The 22329-nt window shown below is 43.8% G+C and overlaps 1 protein-coding gene across 1 annotated transcript in view; it reads right to left on the reverse strand.

Moving 5' to 3' along the window:
- LOC142004496 (cytosolic phospholipase A2 gamma-like) overlaps positions 1–22329 on the reverse strand; it is a 41575-nt gene that overhangs the window by 12482 nt on the left and 6764 nt on the right. Inside the window, 11 exon segments of the mRNA XM_074982140.1 lie at positions 2825–2950; positions 3320–3439; positions 4876–4929; positions 5347–5466; positions 13448–13501; positions 13962–13978; positions 13980–14100; positions 14834–14978; positions 16863–17061; positions 17677–17819; positions 21415–21520. Of these exon segments, the coding sequence (XP_074838241.1) occupies positions 2825–2950; positions 3320–3439; positions 4876–4929; positions 5347–5466; positions 13448–13501; positions 13962–13978; positions 13980–14100; positions 14834–14978; positions 16863–17061; positions 17677–17819; positions 21415–21520 (1205 nt within the window).

Genomic DNA, 22329 nt, shown 5'->3' on the forward strand with positions numbered 1-22329 from the left:
GCTGCATATGAGTCAACAGTGTGCCCTTGTAACCAAAAAGAGTAACTACATATCAGGGTGCATTAGGAGAAGCATTTCCAGCAGATCTAGAGACCTTATTATTCCCCTCTACTTGGCACTGGTCAGGCCACGTTTAGAGTATTGCATCCATTTCCGGCCCCGCCCCCCACCCCTTGTAGAAAGCATCTAGATGCACTGGAGCAGGTTCAGCAGAGGAGAAAAAAAGATGATGAGGGGACTATAGCACGTAACCTACGAGGGGAGGCTGAGGGACTTGGGCTTATTTAATCTGCAGAAGAGAAGACTGAGGGGCAATTTGATAGCAACCTTCTACTTCCTGAAGGGGTAGCCTAAAGAGGATGGAGAGAGACAGTTCTCAGAGGAGACAGATGGCAGAACAAGGAGAAATGGTCTCAAGTTACAGATGGGGAGGTCTAGGATGAATATTAGGAAAAACTGTTTCCCCAGAGGGTGGGGAAGCACTGGAATGTGTGACTGAGACAGGTCGTAGAGTCTTCATCCCTAAAGGATTTTAAGTCCTGGCTTGACATAGTCCTGGCTGGGATGATTTAGTTGGGGTTGATCCTTCTTTAGGCAGGGTGCTGGACTAGATGACTTCATGAGATCCCTTCCAGCCTTAGGATTCTATCATTCTTCTTCAAGGGCTGCAAGGCTCAGCAGCACAGGGAAGGCCTTGTCTTCTGTTCCAGCTCCTAAGCTGACTGACAGCCTCTGCTGCCAGAAAATGCAGGACACCTACGGTCTGGTCTATGTGGAGTAGGTCTGTACACCATACGATGCATGATTCTTTTCACTAGAATAAATGAGGACCAGTTTTGATGTGATTGGGACATGCAGCATGGATGCGGGTGGGGTGGGGAGGAAGCAGAATTTGTGAGAAGAGATATATATGTATCATATCTCCAAGAAAAGGAAGGGACCTTGCAAGGTCATCGAATCTAGACCCCTGCCCTCACAGCAGGATCTGTCAGTATCTCTGAAGACAGACTTTTTTTTTTTAATCTAAGTCTAATCTGGCCCAAAACACTCTGAAGGGCCCCTTCAAGAACTGAAGGCACAACCGTGCATTTATGGGGCCACTGCTGTAACCACTGAGCCATCTCTCGCCCTGGGTAAAGGGAGGAGGCTGGGGACACCTCGTAGAAAATTTGTTCTGAGCATATATACTCATACAATCCTAGAATTCTGGGCCTGGAAGAGACCTCAGGAGGTACTCGAGTCCAGCCCCCTGCCTAAAGCGGGATCAACCCCAACTAAATCATCCTAGCCAGGGCTTTGTCAAGCAGGGACTGAAAAGCCTCTAGGGATGAAGATTCCACCACCTCTCTCTGTAACTCATTCCAGTGCTTCACCACCCTCCTGGGGAAATAATTTTGCCAAATACCCAACTTAGACCTCCCCCTCTGTAACTTCAGACCATTGCTGCTTGTTCTGCCATTTGCACCACTGAGAACAGCCTCTCTCCATCCTCTTTAGAGCCCCCTTCAGGAAGTTGAGGTCTGCTATTAAATTGCTCCTAGGTCTTCACTTGGGCAAACTCAATAAGCCCATATCCATCAGCATCTCCTCATAGGTTATGTGCTCCAGCCACCTAACCATTTTTGTTTCCCTCCACCAGACCCTCTCCAATAACTCCACATCCTTTCTATAGTGGGGGCCTAGGACTGAATCTGTCAACAGAAAGCCAGCGTGGACACTCTTGGGGCCCAGAGCTCACAGACTCTTCTTCTGGGTCACCTGGCATCCCGGCCTGCTGTGTTCTGACAAGAGAGTGACCAGACACTCTGGTTGCTATCTGTCATCAGAGAGGATCAAGACAGAGATCTGCTTTTGTGTGTCCACAGTCTGCTGGCAGAAGCTTTATCAGAAGATAACTTCCAACAGTAACTGCTGCCGACATATTGCTCTAGTATAGAGGTAGCTTAAGGATATGTCTGCACTAGGGAATTATTACAGAATAACTCATCCACAGAATCACAGAATCACAGGGCTGGAAGGGACCTCAGGAGGTCATCTAGTCCAGCCCCCTGCTTCAAGCAGGATCAACCCCCACGAAGTCATCCCAGCCAGAACCTTGTCCAGCCGGGACTTAAAAACTTCAAGGGATGGAGAATCCACCACCTCTCTAGGCAACGCATTCCAATGCTTCACCACCTGCCTTATGAAGTAGTTTTTCCTAACATCTAACCTACACCTTTCCCTCTTTAACTTCTGACCATTACTCCTTGTTCTGCCATCTGACACCACTGAGAACAGCTTCTTACTCTCCTCTTTTGAGCTCCCCTTCAGGAAGATGAAGGTGGCTATTAAATCACACCTAAGCCTTCTCTTCTGGAAACAAAATAATTGTTTGTAATGATTCTGTAAACTAAAATAATAATCCACACTACTGGGAAGCTCCAAAATAAGCAAAACTTTTTCCAAAAGAGTGTGTCCACCCACAGTAGGGCCTGTTTCAGATTTTAGTCCCAGGGCTTCAGGGTTCTCATCTTAAATACTATGTATACAGAGCGGAATTATTTCAGAATAAGGTATTCTGTAATATTTTATTTCAATATATCCCATATTCCCTGGCTATACCGCCCCTGTTCCAAAATATCTATTTCAGAATAGGCAGCATTCCTCGTAGGATGAGGTTTGCCAACTTTGAAATACTAACCCATCAGCTATTTTGAAATAATTTCAAAGCAGTGGTTAGGTTGTGTAGATTCTCACAAAGTTATTTCAGAACAGCGGCTGTTACCCTGAAATAACTTTGATATCTAGACACAGCCTCAGTAACAAACATTTCTGGAAGTCTTACCTGAAGCTCTCTGTTCACAATTCCAGATGAAATCCAGCAGCTCCCAAATTCTTCTGTCCAGGGCATTCAAACGGATGTCTATACTCACTTCGCAGCTCATTAGTTGAGAATTTTTGCTATTCTCCACTGCATAAATAATGGGTGAAATTAGACTAGATTTTGGACAAACAACAGAAGGCTGAATATATGTTCCATGGGACCGGGAGGATCAATGAGTGCTAAGGCAGTTCTGGTGGTGACCAAAAAGCAATGCTATTTAGGGTTCTAATTCCCTCAAGGCCCATTTGAAAATCTCCACCCGTGTACCGCGGAAATACTGAGAAACATACAGATGTCGTCAGGGAAACCAGCATGTATCAGTTCATTCACAGCAAGTCGCAATATCTGGCATTAGCTAAGATGCCAAAGGAAGTTAAAATAGGACCCAATTTGAAAATTCATCTGAAATGGTTAGAAGAAGAAAGGGAGTAAATCTAATCCCACTGGTCCACTTGCCTTTCAAGACTTCCTTCATCTTCACAAGCAGTCCTTCGCTGTCCTTCACAGATGAGCCATGAATGTGAAGTTCCAGAAAGAGGATGACTCCTTGACAATGTTCACAACGGCCTGGAATATCTGGGAGGAAAGAATAGCTGTGAGTCTCCTTGGAGACACAGACAGCCAGGTTTACTGGTCCAGATGAGAAAACTGTGACAGGCTGAAGCCGCTCAAGTTATTTACCTTAACAAAAAGAAAAAGTTAACTAATGACTTGATCTCAATCTGTATATATCCAGGCGGGGAACATATATTGACTACGAGGCTTTTCAAGACAGTAGAGAAAGATGTGACACAAGTGAATAGCTGTAAGTAGAAACTAGAATCCTAGGGCTGGAAAAGACCTCAGGAGGTCATCGAGTCCAGCCCCCTGCCCAAAGCAGGACCATCCTTAATTAAATCATCTCATCCAGGGCTTTGCCAAACTGGGATTTAAAAACCTCTAGGGATGGAGATTCCACCACCTCTCCAGGTAACACATTCCAGTGCTTCACCATTCTCCAGGTAAAATAGTGTATTTTTTTTCCACTAACATCCAACCTAGACGTCCCCTGTGATACAGAGCCCTTTGCAGGTGAATATGTACCCAAATGATTGTAAAGGGTCCCCAGAATTTTTTTTTTTCCTAACAAAATTGAAATCAAGAAATGCAAAGAAAATAAATTCCAAAACCGTATCCAGAGAAGGTGCAAAATTATTTACTTTCCTCGCATTCCTCTTGAGCATGGCTGGGCACGATGTTCAACCACAATTATTCTTCTGGAAGAATTATCGTAACATTTTGATTTTACCCCTTAGAGTGAGGGAGGGAATAGTAGAAGAACTGAAACATTTAATTGATCAACTATGTAGGGAAATTGTTAAATCACACATCAGGGGCTTTACTCTCATATCTAGAACAATAATTAGGAAAATCAGATTGCTCTCTGCCTTTGAAAAGCCCCGTTGAAGGTTATGTCTACACAGCAACGTTATTTTGGAATTACGGCTGCGACTTCGAAATACCGTTGAGAGCATCTACACAGCACAACCACTGTTTTGAAACAGTATCAAAATAGCAGACCCCTTATTGCAAATTCAGTGAAGCTCATTGTGTGAGGAATAATGCCTATTTTAAAGATATTTTGAAATAGGGGCTGTGTTGAAAGGGAATAGGGACTATTTTGAAATAAACTATTCCAAAATAGCTTATTTCATAGTAAAGCCGCTGTGTGGACGTAGTATTTCAGATAAGAGCCTCTGACAGCAGTACTTCCAGGGACTTTAATCTGAAATAGTCTCTATTGTGTGTGGACACATGATTTTGGAATAAGATTTGCCAATTTTGGGACCTCCCTATAGTGCAGATGAGTTATCCTGGGATAGTTTATTTTGGAATAATAACTCCAGATGAATCAGGTCTTTGCCCACAAAAGCTTATGCTCCCAAATATCTGTCAGTCCATAAGGTGCCACAGGACTTCTTGTTGAACTCCGGAAAAAGCTATTCCAGAACAACTCTGTAGCGTCGACATACCCAAAGCAGGGAAAGTTTCTGGAACACTTGCCTCCAAGGTCAGCTTCAAAGATCCTTATGAATTGAAGACACACTGCAATCCTTTCATCCCTCTTCTTTGAACCCCAGGTTTCATGAGCTTCACACAGGCTCCGGTGAAAATTCTTTCTATTCTGATCTGCTTAAAAAAATGGGGAACATGTGGTTAGATCTGGGACAAGCAGTGGAAAGCTCCATAGACATAACTCCCTCCAGCTCTTTGGAAACCTCAGCCTAAACCTATTGGAACAACCATGGGGATTTGTGGAAATACCGGCAAGCACACAGTTGTTGTCAAGGAAACCGCCATGTAGCAGTTCATTCATTCATTCACTCATTCTTTCATTCATTCATTCACAGCAAGTCATGTAGACTTTGGACTCCATTTGAAAAACCCATCTTTGATAATTACACATGGACAGGAGGTAACTCTAGCCCCACTGATCCACTTGCCTTTCAACGCTTCCTTCATCTTGCCAAAGACTTCTCTGCAGTCTTTCTCAGATAAGCTTTGAACATAAAGCTCCAGGAGTAGGATGGCAACAGGGCAATGTGCGCAGTCACGAGGAGTATCTGGGAGGAAAGAGAACGTCATGAGCCAGCAGGTAGCTTGTTAACCGTGTGAGTCCCCGTGGGTTCCAAGAGGAAAGGCTGACATCCTTAGTTTCCAAAGTCCCTTGGGCGGTGGGAAGCAGCTGCCCATCTAGGGTTAGACAACAGGTGTTGAATCCATCTGTACGTGATGTCCCACAGCAGTGGTTTTCAGCCAGTGTGCTGTGGCACACAGGTGTGCCATGAGAACTGTCCAAGTGTGCCATAAAGTTTCATTACTTTCCCCAAATAAAGGTGGGGGGTAGGGGAGGAACTGATGACCCTGTGCCAGCTGGGACTGAAGCTTCCAGGCTTTCCCCCACAGTGGCTTTTTGCAGGTGGGAAAGCCAACCCCACAGGACCCCATTCTGCCAGGAGGCAGCTGAAATGCTGCTTCCTGGGCTGAATGAGCTGGCGGAGAGCCCGCCCCCACTCCCTGCTGTTGGAACCTGGTGAAGCAGGGATGTGGTTTAAATCCCATGTCCTGGCTGCAATGGGCCGGCAGGGAGGGGAGCCTGCTTTCAGCGGTTACTCATTTACTCCACAACCCTAGCATGGCATTGAGCAGATTTTGAAAACGTGCCTGTGCTCGCTGTCTAAGACGGTGTGGTCTGTGGCGGATTTGAAACATTAACACATTTGATCCGAGTTGAGCTTGTTGTTTGAATTACTATGTGGCAATCTTCTCTAGTAAGACCATCACCGTAGTGACTGCAAGTAAATGTTGACTTTCTGAGCCATGGATTCAGCTGAAAAAAGAGGGTGTGCCATGGAATTGTCTCATTTCCGTGTGCTGAGTTACCGGAAAGGCTGGAAACCACTCAGCTAGAGCTTCAGGTGCATCAGTGGAAGCAGGTGTACAATGCTCAGAACTTACCTTCCAATGACACTGGACTTAAGGGGCGAGTAGGAGTATCTGGGGCCATCCAGGACAGCTCACTCTTACATGTATTTATGTCATGAAAAATGGACTTTCAACCGAATTGGCAACCAGTTTGAGACTGGGGCTTCTTGAAGCCAACTGGACTTTGAGGAGGTCATTTTGGCCTCCTGGGATAAAGGCACCCACCACTACTAACATCACTCCCTCTCCTCCTGAATGCACAGCTCTCAAGGAAAGCTCAGCCCCTTCGGCCAGGCTGTGGCAGTGGAGAAGTAACTACAGTTGTGCTCTCAAACCTACAGCCTCTGGGTTACAAGCAGAGAAAGGAAGGGGAGAGATTCCCCACATATGCTCATGTGTTTTCTGGTTTGGGGTTTTTTGGTGCTAAGTTCTAAGGAGGCAACTTGTGCGTGGTGAGATAAGTCCACATACTGCTGAGAAGAACAGGACCTCGTCGACCATACGGCCCTCCTGTAAAAAGGAAACAAAGATCCCGTAAGTATCCTCAAATTGCCAGCTCCATGACACTTACCCTTCAGCCCACCAGAAAGTTCAGTCATCCTCACCTGTCAGCCTCATTAATCCCACACCCTTTTTGGCTCCTACTCCTTGCTCTCTCTTGCATGAAGTTTAAATTTCTCTTCTCAACCATAACACCACCTCGGTTACAATGGGTCTGTCTGGCCTCAAAATCAGTTTTCCTTGTGGTTACTAAGCTAAACCTTTTGGGCTTAGTGTATGTCTCTCTGGATGTGGTTTAGGTTACATCTACACTTGGGAACAAAGTCGATCTCAGATATGCAATTCTAACTCCAGAAGCGTGTCAATAGTCTGATAAGTATAGATTAACCCTTAAGGTAATGTGATGAAGCCTCTTTTATACCTGAGACTCAGTGTCAATGTAAGCTAAGGAGATGGAAGAGTGCTTCTTTCTATCAATGCAGCCCAAGTTTTAGGCAGCTTAGCGGTGATAGACCACAAGAAAACTCATTCTGACAGGATATGATGCCTTTACCCCAGGAGTGCTATAAACAGATCTTCTCACAGTGGGGCAGATCCAAAATTACCAAGCATGTGTTATAAGAAAAAACAACCAGTAATCCAATGACCCACCTGCTTCACATTTCGCCATGCCCAGTTGTTCGAACAGTCTTTGGATTTTTTCCAAAATAAGATCTCAACAATAGAAAACAAAACACAGGCATTAGGAATCATTTCTCACAGCTACAGGACACTAAATACCTAATCCAGGAAATCACATTTGGATTACAAAAAATAAAGCTGAGTTATTCATTTCTTTAAGATTAATGGTTGTCTTAGATGTAGGCATCAAGGACCTGATTTTGCTCTGGTTTACACTGGTGTAACTCAGAAGAGGAATGGATAAGACAACAGAACGTTGACATTTTGGGGAAATTTTGGATATTCTGAAATTTGTTTTCATTTCAAATGGGTTCCAAAAAGTCAAAATGTCCAAATATCTTGGACAGATGAAATTTTGAAATATTTCAATTTCAAATAATTAACTTGACCGGACTAAAATGTTTTCCTTCAAAACCAGTGAAACCTGTAAGTTAATATGGGGTCGTTTAGCTACATAGTCAGAAAATAAATCCGAAACCAATGAAATGATAAAGTTGAAACAAAATAATTAATACCAAAAAAGACTCCATTTCAGTTTTAGTAGCATTTCGAAAATTTTCCATAAAAATCATATCAGAACTGACACATTAGAATCATAGAATCATAGAAGAGTAGTCCAGCGTCCTGACCTCATGGCAAGACCAAGCACTTTCTAGACCATCCCTGAAAGCCATCTATCTAACCTCTTCTTAAATATCTACAGTGATGGAGTTTCTACCACCTCCCTTGGCAATTCGTTCCTGTGTTTGATCACCCTGACAGTTACGAAGTTTTTCCTAATGTCCAACCTGAACCTCCCCTGCTGCAATTTAAGTCCATCGCCTCTTGTTCTATCCTCAGAGGCAAGGAAGAACAAGTTCCCTCCCTCTGCCTTATGACACCCTTTTAGATACCTGAAAACTGCTATCATGTCCCCCCTCAATCTTCTCTTTTCCAAACTAAACAAGCCCAATTCTTTCAGCCTTTCTTCATAGGTCATGTTCTCTAGACCTTTGATCATTCTCATTGTTCTCCTCTGGACCCTCTCTAATTTCTCCACATCCTTCCTGAACTGTGGTGCCCAGAACTGGACACAATACTCCAGCTGAGGCCTAACCAGCGCAGAGCACAGCGGGAGAACGGCTTCTCATGTTTTGTTCATAACACACCTGTTAATGCATCCTAGAATCATGTTTGCTTTTTTTGCAACAACATCACACTGTTGACTCATATTTAACTTGTGGTCCACTACAATCCCTAGATCCCTTTCTGCTGTACTCATTCCTAGGCAGTCCTTTCCCATTCTGTATGTTTGACACTGATTGTTCCCTCCTAAGTGGAGCACTTTGCATTTGTCCCTATTAAAGTTCATCCTGTTTACCTCAGCCCATTTCTCCAGTTTATCCAGATCCTTTTGAATTGTGACCCTATCCTCCAAAGAAGTTGCAACCCCTCCCAGCTTGGCATCATCTGCAAACTTAATAAGTGTACTTTCTATGTCAATATCTAAATCATTAATGAAGATATTGAACAGAACCGGTCCTAAAACAGACGCCTGCGGAACCCCATTAGTTATACTTTTCCAGCACAATTCAAAACCATTAATAACTACTCTCGGGGTACGGTTATCCAGCTAGTTGTTCACCCACCTTATAGTATCCCCATCTAAGTTGTATTTGTGTAGTTTATTGATAAGTATATTATGTGAGACCATGTCAAATGCTTTACTGAAGTCTAGGTATATCACATCCACTGCTTCTCCCTTATCCACAAGGCTCGTTATTCTATCAAAGAAAGCTATTAGATTGGGTTGACATGATGTCTTTTTAACAAAACCATGCTGGCTGTTCCCTATCACCTTACCACCTTCCAAATGCTTGCAGATGATTTCTTTAATGACCTGCTCCATTATGTTTCCTGGCACAGAAGTTAAGCTGACTGGCCTGTAGTTTCCCGGGTTATTCTTGTTCCCCTTTTTATAAATGGGTACTATATTTGCCCTTTTCCAGTCTTCTGGAATCTCTCCTGTCTCCCACGATATACCAAAAATGATTGCTAAAGGCTCAGATACCTCTTCTATCAGCTCCTTGAGGATTCTAGGATGCATTTCATCAGGCCCTGGTGATTTGCAGACATCTAATTTTTCTAAGTAAATTTTAATTTGTTCTTTTTGTATTTCAACTTCTAAACCTACCCCTTTTTCTCTAGCATTCTGTATGTCAGGCATTCCTTCAGATATCTCAGTGAAGACCAAAACAAAGAAATCATTAAACATCTCTGCCATTTCCAAATTCCCTGTTACTGTTTCTCCCTCCTCACTGACCAATGGCCCTACCCTCTCCTTGGTCTTCCTTTTGTTACCAATGTATTTGTAAAAAGCCTTCTTGTTTCCCTTTATGCTTGTAGCTAGCTTGAGCTCATTTTGTGCCTTAGCCTTTCTAATCTTGCTCCTGCACGCTCGTGTTGTTTGCCTATATTCGTCTTTTGTAATTTGTCCTAGTTTCCATTTCTTATACAATTCCTTTTTTAGTTTGCAATCATGAAAGATCTCCTGGTTAAGCCAAGGCAGTCTTTTGCCATGTTTTCTATCTTTCCTACTCAGCAGGATAGCTTGCTTTTGGGCCTTTAATAATGTCCCTTTGAAAAACTGCCAACTCTCCTCAGCCGTTTTTTCCCTCAGTTTAGCTTCCCATGGGACCTTACCTACCAGCTGTCTGAGTTTACCAAAATCTGCCTTCCTGAAATCCATTCTCTCTATTATACTGTTTTCCCTTCTATCTTTCCTTAGAATTGTGAACTCTATGATTTTATGATCCCTTTCACCCAAGCATCCTTCCACTTTCAAATTCTCAATAATTTCCTCCGTTTGTTAAAATTAAATCTAGAACAGCTTCCCCCCCGGTAGCTTTTTCAACCTTTTGGAATAAAAAGTTGTCTGGAATGCAATCCAAGAATTTATTGGACAGTCTGTCCCCTGCTGTATTAGTTTCCCAACATATACCTGGATAGTTGAAGTCCCCCTTTACCACCAAATTCTGGGCCCTGGATGATTTTGTTAGCTGTTTAAAGAAAGCCTCGTCCACCTCTTCCACCTGGCTAGGGGGCCTGTAGTAGATGCCTAGTAGGACCTCATCCTTGTTTTCAACTCCTCTGAGTCTAACCCAGAGACTTTCAACCCGTCCATCTCCTATGTCCATCTCCACCTCTGTCCAGGAGTGTACATTTTTAATATACAAGGCAATACCTCCTCCCTCCTTTCCCTGTCTGTCCTTCCTACGCAGGCTGTACCCTTCAATACCAACATTCCAATCATGAGTATTACCCCACCAAGTTTCTGTGATGCCAACGATACCATAGTTGTATCCATGTATTAGTACTTCCAATTCTTCTTGTTTAGTTCCCATACTTCTTGCATTTGTATATAGGCATCTCAGGCATTGATTTGGTCTTGCTTCCCAGTTTTTCCCTGGCCCTCTTTTTACTCTCCCAGTGTAGTCCATACTCCCTCCCATTTCAAGGTCATCTCCCAGTTATCCATGCTCTCCACTTACCTGCAGGCTTTGCTCCCCTGCCCCCGTCGAACCTAGTTTAAAGCCCTCCTCACTAGGTTAGCCAGCCTGTGTCCAAATATGGTCTTCCCCCTCCTCAAAAGGTGAACGCCATCTCTGCCTAGCAGTCCTTCCCGGAAAAGGATCCCGTGGTCAAAGAAACCAAAGCCTTCCTGACGTCACCATCTACGCAACCAAGCAGTCACCTCTAGGATACACCTGTCTCTGCCTGGGCCCCTACCTCTGACAGGCAGGATTGAAGAGAATACCACCTGCGCCCCAAACTCCCTGACCCGTGCCCCCAGAGCCCTGAAGTCACTCCTGACCTGCTCAGCGTCACACCTTGCGGTATCATTAGTGCCCACATGGATGAGAAGCATGGGATAGTAATCAGAGGGCCAGATATGGGCCTCGACAATGCCTGCGTGACGTCTCGGATATGGGCCACTGGCAGCCAGGACGCGTCCCAAGAGGAAATGTCAGGGCGACAGATGGGCGCCTCCGTCCCCCTCAGAAGACAGTCTCCAACCACCACTACTCTACGTTTCCTTCTTGCAGGGGTGGCAGTAGACTTCCCAGCCTTGGGGGTACGATGTTCTCCTCTTCTCATTCCTGCAAACCTTTTAGATTATGATTTTCTACTTCAGTCAAAATCTTTCTGTTTAGTCCAAATGTTTGAAGTGATCCATTCAGAAGTATCTGCTTTAACTTTGCTTGCTTTAGTCCTGTTTTATCGTCCTGCATCTATACAATGCAACCACTCTTTTGAAATAATTTCAGAATGGTGGTTAGCTTATTTTGAAATTGGTAAACCACATTCTGGCTACGTCTACACTGAGAGAAATCTTTGAAATAGCCATGCTAATGGCCATTTCGAAGATACTAATCTGGTGCAGAAATGCATATTCAGTGCCTCATTAGCACGTGGCCAGCCACCGCTCTTCAAAATTGCCGCTTTTCGAAAGGACCTTGCCAACTTTGAAATCCCCTTGTTTCTCTCAGCTTATAGAAGATAGAGGGGTCCTTTTGAAAAAGGCCCCTTCTGGATGAGCCACATGGGAGCGAAAAGCAGCATTTTCAAAGAGCCAAGGTTGGTGTCATGCTAATGAGGTGCTGAATATGCATTTCAGCGTCTCATTATTAATCTTCAATTTGGCCACTAGCATAGCTATTTCGAAGTTTTGTACCAGTGTAGACATGGCCTTTATAAGGAACAGCACAGGGAATAGAAACAACTTTGAAATAAGCCATAGTGGGTACAATGGCTCTATTTTGAAATATGTTCTGTTGTCTGTAGACGCTGTATTTTGAAATAGCTAAGTGCTATTTGAAAAAGCATTTGGTGTGTAGCAGTGTTATTTGAAATAAGCTATTCCTGAATAACTCTTTGGCTGTGGCCACACTACCCTCCGTTTTGGAAGGCACAGGTTAATGAGGAATTTTGGATTATGCTAATGAGGCACCAACATGAATATGCAGCATCTCATTAGCATTATACCTTCCACATGCGATTCAAAAGTGCTGCTTTGGAAGCATGTGCCACCTATCAAGCTGGGGTACTTTCGAAAGGATCCCCTGATTTCAAAAGCCCCTGCTTCCTATTTGGATTGGCCCTGATATTAGGATGTAAAGAAAGTGAAACTCCATCAGTGACTGGTCATTTGTTCCTGTTTGAGACTGATGGAAGTGAGGGCAAAATTTTCCCTCGCAGCAAAATCTTTGCAAAACCAGATTGAAGTTTGAAATCAGGAGTTTATCTAAGCTGAGTTTCCAAGCTAGCTGATGGAATTAATTGTGTAGTTTCGTGGATGCACAGGTTTTGACCAGAAGGCCATTATGTTTCATCGGTAATGCTGGCTGAGCCAAGCAACTTCAGTTAAACTAAGGCAGTGCTCCGGAGACTGAGCTCTTGTGTGACACAGGCAGAGAACAGGAGACACTGGAGTACCCCAGTGGCAGACATCCTGGAAGTGCCTGGGACTGGTTCGATGATTAGATGAAACATGGCCTTAGAATCTCAGGTGGTGAGCCACACCCCTTGCTGCTGAGAAAGATCAAGAAAATCTCCTGGTTCCTGCTAACGTCACCAGGGAGGATGGTCCTTCCTGATCCCAAATTTAGTGATTGGTTGTGCTTGCACTTGGCTCACCAACCAGACATGGCTACTGAAAGGCAAGATTGACACTTGTGTCCTTGGTCTCCTTTGGGCACCCTTCAAAAACCAACCCACCATCACCCCTGGGCTATGTTAGCTTATTGCTACTCCAGTGACTGTTTGACATATGATGATATCAGCGTCATGAACCATAAGGCACTGGGACCATTGACAATGCCTTTCTGTTCCATTCAGGACCTGTTCCTATTCTACTGATGGCCCGACACTACCTTCAACGTGCAGAAATTTCAATACCTATTAAATATCCTATGTCATAGCATATGCTTCCAGGGGCGCTTCCCCATAACCCTGAAAACAAAAGAAAAAAATCCTTATTTACAACAGTGCACCGAAGAAACCATGAAAGCCTCAAGAGTACCCAACTGGTAGAAAAGTCTAAGGGTGTACTGGCAGGCCCATCTCTGGCAGGTGATATACTTTTGATACATGGTTCACACTTTAAACCATAACTGGAGAAGTTTATTTTAAGTAGAACTAGTTAAAAATTTCCAGTGTAATATTCTCTGCATCAGCAAATAATCCTCTGATTTTCAAAAATTTGAACTCCACCATGGTATTTGGTTTATTTTTGACAACGTTTCATTTAAAAATAAATCTGAAATGAAGTGTGCTGATGTTAATGAAACAGAATGTTTCAATTTTTCATTCTGAGATGATGTTTCATTTCTCAATTGCCAGAGCTAGAATTGTGTGTCTGCAGTTGACTTACTTTGCCCAGTGTGGACACAGCCTCCAAATGTATGCTTACCTTGCAGGTAGCCAATTTCTCTCTTCTCTCTTTTCTACCAGTTTCCCATCCTCGAATTTGCTTCCCAAGTCTTTGGTGCACACAAATGCACCCAGGCCAGGAAAACCAGATTGATGGGGCGTGAATTCAAACCAGATCTCTGTGAAATATACATAGGGCTTGTGAAAAAGGGACCTTTTACTTACAGTGCCTTGTGGTTCTCTTCTTGGCTGAGGGCAATAGCTTCGAAAGCTCCCTCCCTCCAGTCTGTTTGAGGAACTAAGGAATCCCAACTAATTTTTCAATCTGTTCCTCCACCTGTGATCATTTTCTAATGTGACCTCTTCCACTGGGTGTTTCCCTCCTAAGTCAGCACGTGATGTCCTTGGATGTCCCAGAATTCTTGTTGTTGTGATCACAGCCTATCTGCACCCATCCTTCACCAGCCCACCCGTAATTCTGACCAAAGGTGCGAACGAAAAATAAAGCATAAGGAGTCAAATCGGAAAGTGATGCATTTAAGTGCAAAGCGAGCCAAAACGGAAAACAGCTTCGTATTTTTTAAAGTATTTCAAGTTCGAAACGCAAAATGGATATTTTTAAAATGAATTTTAAATAAATAAATAAATGGAATTTAAAACAAACATTAAAAAATCGAAACTAAAAATTGGTGGAGTCATTGAAGGAAAACGCCTTTGATAGACATTTCTACTCAAAATATTTTCAGAGTCACCATTGAAGCAATGTTGGGAAACTTTTCTTTTTTTGACAAACCTGATTTTTGGAAAATGAGGACCATCTTAACCATTTTGGTAAAGTAAGTTGTAAAATTTTGATTGAAATTTAGGAGGAAGAGTTGAAGGATTTATGCAAAACAGCCACATTTTTTTTACCTGGACTTCCTCCCATTCGGTCCCATTCAGGCCATTTGGTTTTTCCTTCCTCCCATTTGGTCTTTTCTATTGCTGCGTAGATTGGGTAAGGATTTGTCCCACTTACAGAGGTTCCCTCATGTTCAGATAACTTTGTTGGATCGTGCTGGAAAGGCACAAATTGATTAATGCAGTAAAACAAAAGGTTTGCTGAAAAGAATTAATCCCTTTTCACTGAGACCAGCAACATCTTCATTGTTGTTCCTTCATTCTAGCATGGACTGTGCAGATAAACAAGGAGGAATTTACAGTGCACGGTGGAGCTTTTCAAATGGACCCAGATTTTGGGGATGAATAACCTTTTAGAAGAGCAACCAATGATGATTAAAAAAAAATCAATGGTAGACAATCCACTACAATGTTTGGCAAGTGCTTCCAAGAGTTAACAACCCTCACTTTACAAAATATGCACCTTTCTCCAGTCTGAATCCTTCTGACGTCAAAACCGGGATTGTTGGATTACGTTAAGCCTTTTCTCTGCTCGAATGAAGAGCCCATTGTTAAAAATTCAAGACTGTGGTTGAGATTTTCATTCCTTATCGATTCTCGTTCTGGAAAGCCAACGATTTTGGTATTGGATGCCAGGGTGAGATTTTTTAAAACTCACTTAGGAGACTGGGGTATATTAGAAGGAGCATTTCCAGCAGATCTAGAGAAGTTATTATTCCCCTCTATTCAGCAACGGTGAGGCCAGAACTGGAGTATTGCATCCAGTTCTGAGATCCCCCAGTCGAAAAAGGATGTGGATTTACTGGAGGATCCAATGGAGGGCAACGAATACGATTAGGGGGCTGGAGCACATGACCCATGAGGAAAGGCTGAAAGATTCGGGCTGATTTAGGTTGCAGAACAGAAGAGTGAGGGGTGATTTGATAACAGCCTTCAACTTCCTGAAGGAAAGCTCTAAAGAGGATGGCAAGAGGCTGTTCTCGGTAGTGACAGATGGCAGAACAAGGAGCAGTGGTCTCAAGCTGCAGTGGGGGAGGTGTAGTTTGGATATTAGGAAAAATTAATTCCCCAGGAGGGTGGTGAAGCACTGGAATGTGTTACCTATAGACATGGTAGAATCTCCATCATTAGAGGCTTTTAAGTCCCACCTGACAAAGTCCTGGCTGGGATGATTTAGTTGGGGTTGGTCCTGCTTTGGGCAGGGGGCTGGACTTGATGACCTCCTGAGGTCTCCTTTATCTCTAGGATTCTCCAAGTTAATCGACAAATTCCTACTAGTTTTAGGCCCATATGCAGAAGTTTCATTTGGGGTTGTGGTGCTTTTTTGTAAATGTGGACAGCAATTTTGTTTAAATTTAAAGGAGTTCAAAATCGTAATACAAGGGATACACGTAAAGGAGGATAATGAAAAACTGAGAGGAAACAGTGACTTTTACAATGATTTTGTTATAATGTGCTAAAATGTAATGCAGTAATAAAGGTTAAAATCCAAGGGAATGTTAGGAAATGTGATCTATTCCCTGCTTCAGGGCCAGCTGTCTAGGAAAGGTGCTGGCCTAGCAACTACAGCTCCCAGGGTGCTTTGGGTTCCCCCATTATGCCCTGCAGGCTCCTCCAGCACAGCACTGCAGGCAGGAAGGGAGAGAAACCAGATTTTGGGGGGAGCCATGTACAATCCTAAGTGTTAATGAGAAATGTGTATCCACATCCCATAACCAGGTTCGAAGGCCACACTTTAGAAATAAAGGAGTAGAGACTAACACGGCTACCTCTCTGTTACTATTCGCTTTAGAAACGTTCATATCCCACAGTGATCTCTGCGAGCTTTTGGGAAGACGTTGAGATTTGCCAAGTTGCCTCAAGGGGTCGGAAAGATTTAAAATATGAGCAGAATTTATTATCCTTCCACTATTTTTGTCCTTAACCACAAGTACAACTGAGAGAGAGAAAGAGAGCAAGACAGAGAGCGAGAGAGAACCCAAATATATTTATTTAGGAAACTTGTGATCAGTGGAGACCCTGGATTTACACAGAAGCCCACCTTATTCAATACTGTATAGACAAAGAAATCGTCCCAGACGTCCGTCAGAGAGAAGAGTTCATCTTCAGCCGCCTTCTCTGCCAAACGAAACTCCTCTGCAATATCACATTTTGCTCTGGAAAGTTCATTACACAGGTCTTGTTCCAACGTCTGTATTTTCTCTGTCCAGTCCTTGTAATTATAGAGGGTGGACATGCACCTTTTAAAGAACCAGAACAGATATGGCTGAGAGAAAAGGCATAGGACAGTAAACATCTTTTAATCTTCAGACCTTTGATTTTACACTCAGAATTCTCATCCTGGCATTAAAACAAATCTGTGACTTCACAAGAAAGTCATCTCTTCGTCACGCATTCCAGTGCTTCACCACCCTCCTTATGAAATAGTTTTTTCATAACCTTCAACCTTGACCTCCCGCACTCTAACTTGAGACCATTTATCCTTGTTCTGCCATTGGTCACTACGGAGAAACATATCTCTCCACCCTCTTTAGAGCCCACCTTCAGGAAGTTGAAGGTTACTATCAAATTACACCTCACTCATCTCTTCTGAAAACTAAGTAAGCCCTGCTCCCACAACCTTTCCTCATCGGTCTTGTGTCCCAGAACCCTCACCGTTTTTGTTGCCCCCACAATCAATTGGTGTTGCCTCGCACCCCGTGATTGTGGTGGAGGCACATTCCTAGCTTCTAAATATTTCACTCCTCATGCCAGAAAAAAAGTTACACAGTTGAATAATCCTAGAAATGCCCCAGTGACCCTCAATACTGTGCAGGAAAACTGGGTCATTCTCGCTGCTACCTATATGCACCCACCAGGTGGAACCTGATACCCCACACAGATACATGATGGCGTCCAACAGGCCCTGATTCTGCATTTCTGTCAAGGTTCCCAGAAGGCCAATCATGGCCCGCAAACCTCCACCCGATCCTAGGATGGCGATATTAGGTGTGTTAGCCTGGGGGAGGAAAAAGAGAGAATGGTCAAGGAGCAAAGAATGCTGAGGCATCTCTTCCAGTGCAGATCCTTTCAAGAAGTTCATACAGAGTACCTCAAGTGCCCAGACTCGTTTTCCTTATGTTTGGAAGGATTCCTTATCCGGCATCCCATGCTGCATCCATAGGAAATGCATCATACCCTGCATTTTCAGCCACAATCACAGGGTGGTAGCCCTCTATGCCTTGAAACTTTGAGGTTTCCGCTTAAAATCCCATGCACGTACCAATAGATCAGGACCAGAATTTTCAAAAATATGTATGTGGGGGTCATGTAATTACCTTTAATTTCCTTTGGACTTCAAATCCAACTCAGATTTACTCGAACTTTGTGCTGTTCTCCATGTTTAGCAGGCTTGAGGTATGTCTACAGAGCAGTGTTATTCCAAAATAAGCTGTTCTGAAAATAATGCTATTACACACAAAATGCATTTTGAAATAACCCTTAGGCTGTGTCTACACACTCCCCTTCCTTTTGAAATGGGCATGTTAATGAGCAGGTTCAAAATATGCTAATGAGGCACTGCATATTCATTTTAGCGCCTCATTAGCATAAAGGCAGCCGCAGCGATTCGAAAGTGAGGCTTTTCGAATCGCGCGCCACCCGTGGAGATGAGACCTTCCGAAAGGACCCCCCTCCCAGTTTTCAAAAGCCCTTCTTCCTATCTGGTGATCAGAAGAAGGGGCTTTCGAAAGCTGGGGGGGATCCAGCCTTAATGTGTCTACACACAGTAGACTATAGAACTTATTTCAAAATAGACCTGTTGGATTCACTGTGGCTTAGTCCGAAATAGGTTCTACTCACAGAATCACAGAATCACAGGGCTGGAAGGGAGCTCAGCACGTCATCTAGTCCAGCCCCCTGCTTCAAGCAGGATCAACCCCCACTAAGTCATCCCAGCCAGGACCTTGTCCAGCCAGTACTTAAAAACCTCAAGGGATGGAGAATCCACCACCTCTCTAGGCAACACATTTCAGTGCTTCACCACCCACCTGGTGAAGTAGTTTTTCCTAATATCTAACCTACACCTTTCCCTCTTCAACTTCTGACCATTGCTCCTTGTTCTGACATATGACACCACTGAGAACAGTTTCTCACGCTCCTTTTTAGAGCTCCACTTCAGGAAGTTGAAGGCTGCTATTAAATCACCTCTAAGTCTTCTCTTCTGTAAACTAAACAAGCCCAAACCCCTCAGCCTATCCTCATAGGTCTTGTGCTCTACCCTCTTAATCACTTTTGTTGCCCTTCGCTGAACCCGCTCCAGCAAATCCACATTCTTTTTATACTGGGGGGCCCAAAACTGGACACAATATTCCAGATGTGGCCCCAGCAGTGCTGAAAAGAAGGGAATAACTACTTCTCTAGGTCGGCTTGAAATGCTTCTCCTAATGCACCCTGGTATGCCGTTAGCCTTCTTGGCTACAAGGGCACACCGTGTGCTCATATCCAGCCTTTCATCCACCATAACCCCTAGGTCCCTTTCCATCGTACTGCTGCTGAGCCAGTCGGTCCCCAGCCTGTAACAATGCCTGGGATTCTTCCACCCCAGATGCAGGAATCTACACTTCTTATTGAACTGCATCAGGTTTCTTTTGGCCCAGTCCTCCAATTTATCCAGGTCCCTCTGGATTCTCTCTCTACCCTCCAACGAATCTACCTCTCCTCCTAGTTTTGTGTCTATTCCCAGTTTACACCGCCCCTATTTTGAAATAGCTGTACTGTGTAGATACTTGGAAACTTATTTCAAAGTAATGGCTGTTAGTTTGAAATAACTTTGCTCTGCAGACATACCCTTGGTCTCCATGATTCATGGGAATCAATTTGGGGGTTACGTTTTATTTGTTTGTTTGAATGAACAGGCAATTCAGGATTCGTCTTTGTGCCTCCCAAAGTATATGAAATGCAGCTGCTCATGAAATTATTTTTATTTCTGTAAATATTGCTTTCTCTATGCGAGGAACCAAATTGCTCATCAAAAACATGAGCCCCCCCCCAATGATCCCCCCATTTCCTCTATACACCCACAATAAATGTTAAAGTTCTCTTTATTCTAAAACCACTTTAAATTTTGTTCAGCAAAGGACATTTTATCACAAAGTTGCATTTTTTTCATGAAATAAGTGTGGAATGCAAAAAGTCAGCCTGCTGTACTGCTAATGCACAAAAAGGATTTGTGAGAAGTCAGTCACGGAGGCTATGTTTACACTGTCCTCTTAACTCAAATTGAGATATGCAATTTGAGCTATGCAATTTCCATACACTGTTACAAGTCAATTTCAAAAGAGGCTATTTCGGGATTTCAATTTTTGAAATACTGCATAATTTTGAGGCCTCCAGCAATGAGGGGCAGAGAGATGCTGAAATAACGCACCAGGTCGCCTGAAAAATATTTCAAAATGCAAGGCATGTTTCCTAGACACAGAATTACAGCATTGCGTTCAAAAATAGCTTTGCCGTGTAAACATTGCCCAATGGATACTGAATCTTGAGCCCCCAGAAATCCAGGGTCACTCTCTTTGAGCTCAAGGAAGAAAGAAGAAGACTCTTAGGTTGGATTTGCCCAAAGAAGGGAGATGTTCGCAGTTAGGTTGGATGCATAGAACTCACATCCCTCCAAGGACTACCACTCTTCAATGATTGGTAACTATCTGGGGAGGTTCCTCGCATGTCTCCACCATGCCATGTACCAGAGTAATCACAGCAGGTGGGCAGCAGTAGTTGGCTTTTACCCTCTGTGTGGTACAGCCAGCAGAGGGGCCGTGGAACATGTAGGAAGTATGTTACAGAGTCACTGTTCGTTACTGATTTGGTAATAGGTCAGACAGTTCCCATTAGCTCACACCCCCAACTCTCTCTTCCTCTAATTCTATATGTGGTTCACAATGATGGCTCTAATGTTTCCTTTCCATCTGTTCCCTGTTGCAGGCTCCAGCTGGCTGCAAAACCACCATGTGCAGGGTCATTAGTAAGCACAGACCGTATTCCCCTGAGCACAGAGCCCTATGGGAGTATGCCCTGGAATGCCCCATATCGCACTTCCGAGGGTGTTGCTGCTTTCGCTATGGGTGTTGGAGGTGGTGCCTTTAGCAAGGAAGGCCTCAAATTTGAGCCTTGCCAGAGGAGATGAGCTCTGTACATCTGTGGCTGTGGGCCACCTGCCTGTGGTTTCGAAATGCCTCATTTCCTGAGGAACGTCTCCAGGGCCGTTTCAACACAGGCCACTTTCTCTGGAAGTGGCATGCTAATACACAGCCCGAAAGATGCTAATGAGGCGCGGAGGCAAATTCTCCACACCTCATTACCATAAGGTCACATGATTTACAGTACAGAAGACATTCTTTCAGACTCCAAAACGCTGTGTAGGAGCGCGGCCCTGGGGGAGCTTCTGGAAGGAAGTCCTTCTTCCAGAGGCCCCTACTTCCCAAAAATTTGTGTAGAAACGGCCTCTGTGGCCAGATTTTGGAGGCATTTGCTCCCACTGTACCAGGAGCCTGACACACCATAGCTTATGTGCTAGTTTGTTCTCCTCAGTGCTGTGGGCCATGATAGACCCTTACCTCTTCACAGTCAATTTTATAGTTCCGGAGGCACTGCAAGACTTTCGTCTTCCTGTTCCTTGTGGCTTCTTTCTCGCCATCAGAGATCTCATGGGAAAACCGGACAGTTCCACCCTGCAAAATATAAGAGGTCAACAAAATATTCCATCTCTTCAGAGACTTGCTGGGGAATGGAGATTTGGTGACTGGTGCAGATAGAACAAGAACCTCAGAGATTCCCTCTTTATATTTGTACCATGCCTGTGTCTAGAACACTCTGGCAACGTCCCAAGTCAGGCAAGTAAATGACAGATGTTTCAGTTCACTAGGGTGCGTGACCACACAGCAAAGTTATTTCAGAATAACAGCCGCTATTCCGAAATAATGTCATGAATGTCTACACAATGCAACCACTATTTCAAAATTATTCAACCTCATTCTATGAGCAATAGCGGCTATTACAAAAGAGATACTGTCACCTGTTTCAGCCTTATAAAACCATAAAAGAACCAGGGTATTGCAGTGGATGAGGACTTCCACATGAGTCAACAGTGTGCCCTTGTAGCCAAAAAGATTAACAGCATTTAGGGCTGCATGAGTAGATCATTGTTATCAGATTTAGGGAAGAAAAGATTCTCCTTTATCTGGCATGGGTGAGGCCACATTTGGAATACTGTGTCCAATTCTGGCCCCACCCCAACAAAAAAAGGATATGGACAAATTGGAGACTGTCCATTGGAGGGCAAGAAAAGCAATTGGGTGCCTGGAGCACATGACCTAAGAGAAGACGCTGAGGGATTTAGACTTATTTAGCATACAGAAGAGAAGACTGAGGGGCAATTTAACAGCAGCCTTCAACTTCTTGAAGTGGGGTTCTAAAGAGGATGGAGAGAGGCTGTTCTCAGTAGGGATGGGTGGCAGAACAAGGAGCAATGG

This window comes from Carettochelys insculpta, chromosome 32 (genome assembly GCF_033958435.1).
Source record: "Carettochelys insculpta isolate YL-2023 chromosome 32, ASM3395843v1, whole genome shotgun sequence".
Lineage (NCBI taxonomy): Eukaryota > Metazoa > Chordata > Testudines > Carettochelyidae > Carettochelys > Carettochelys insculpta.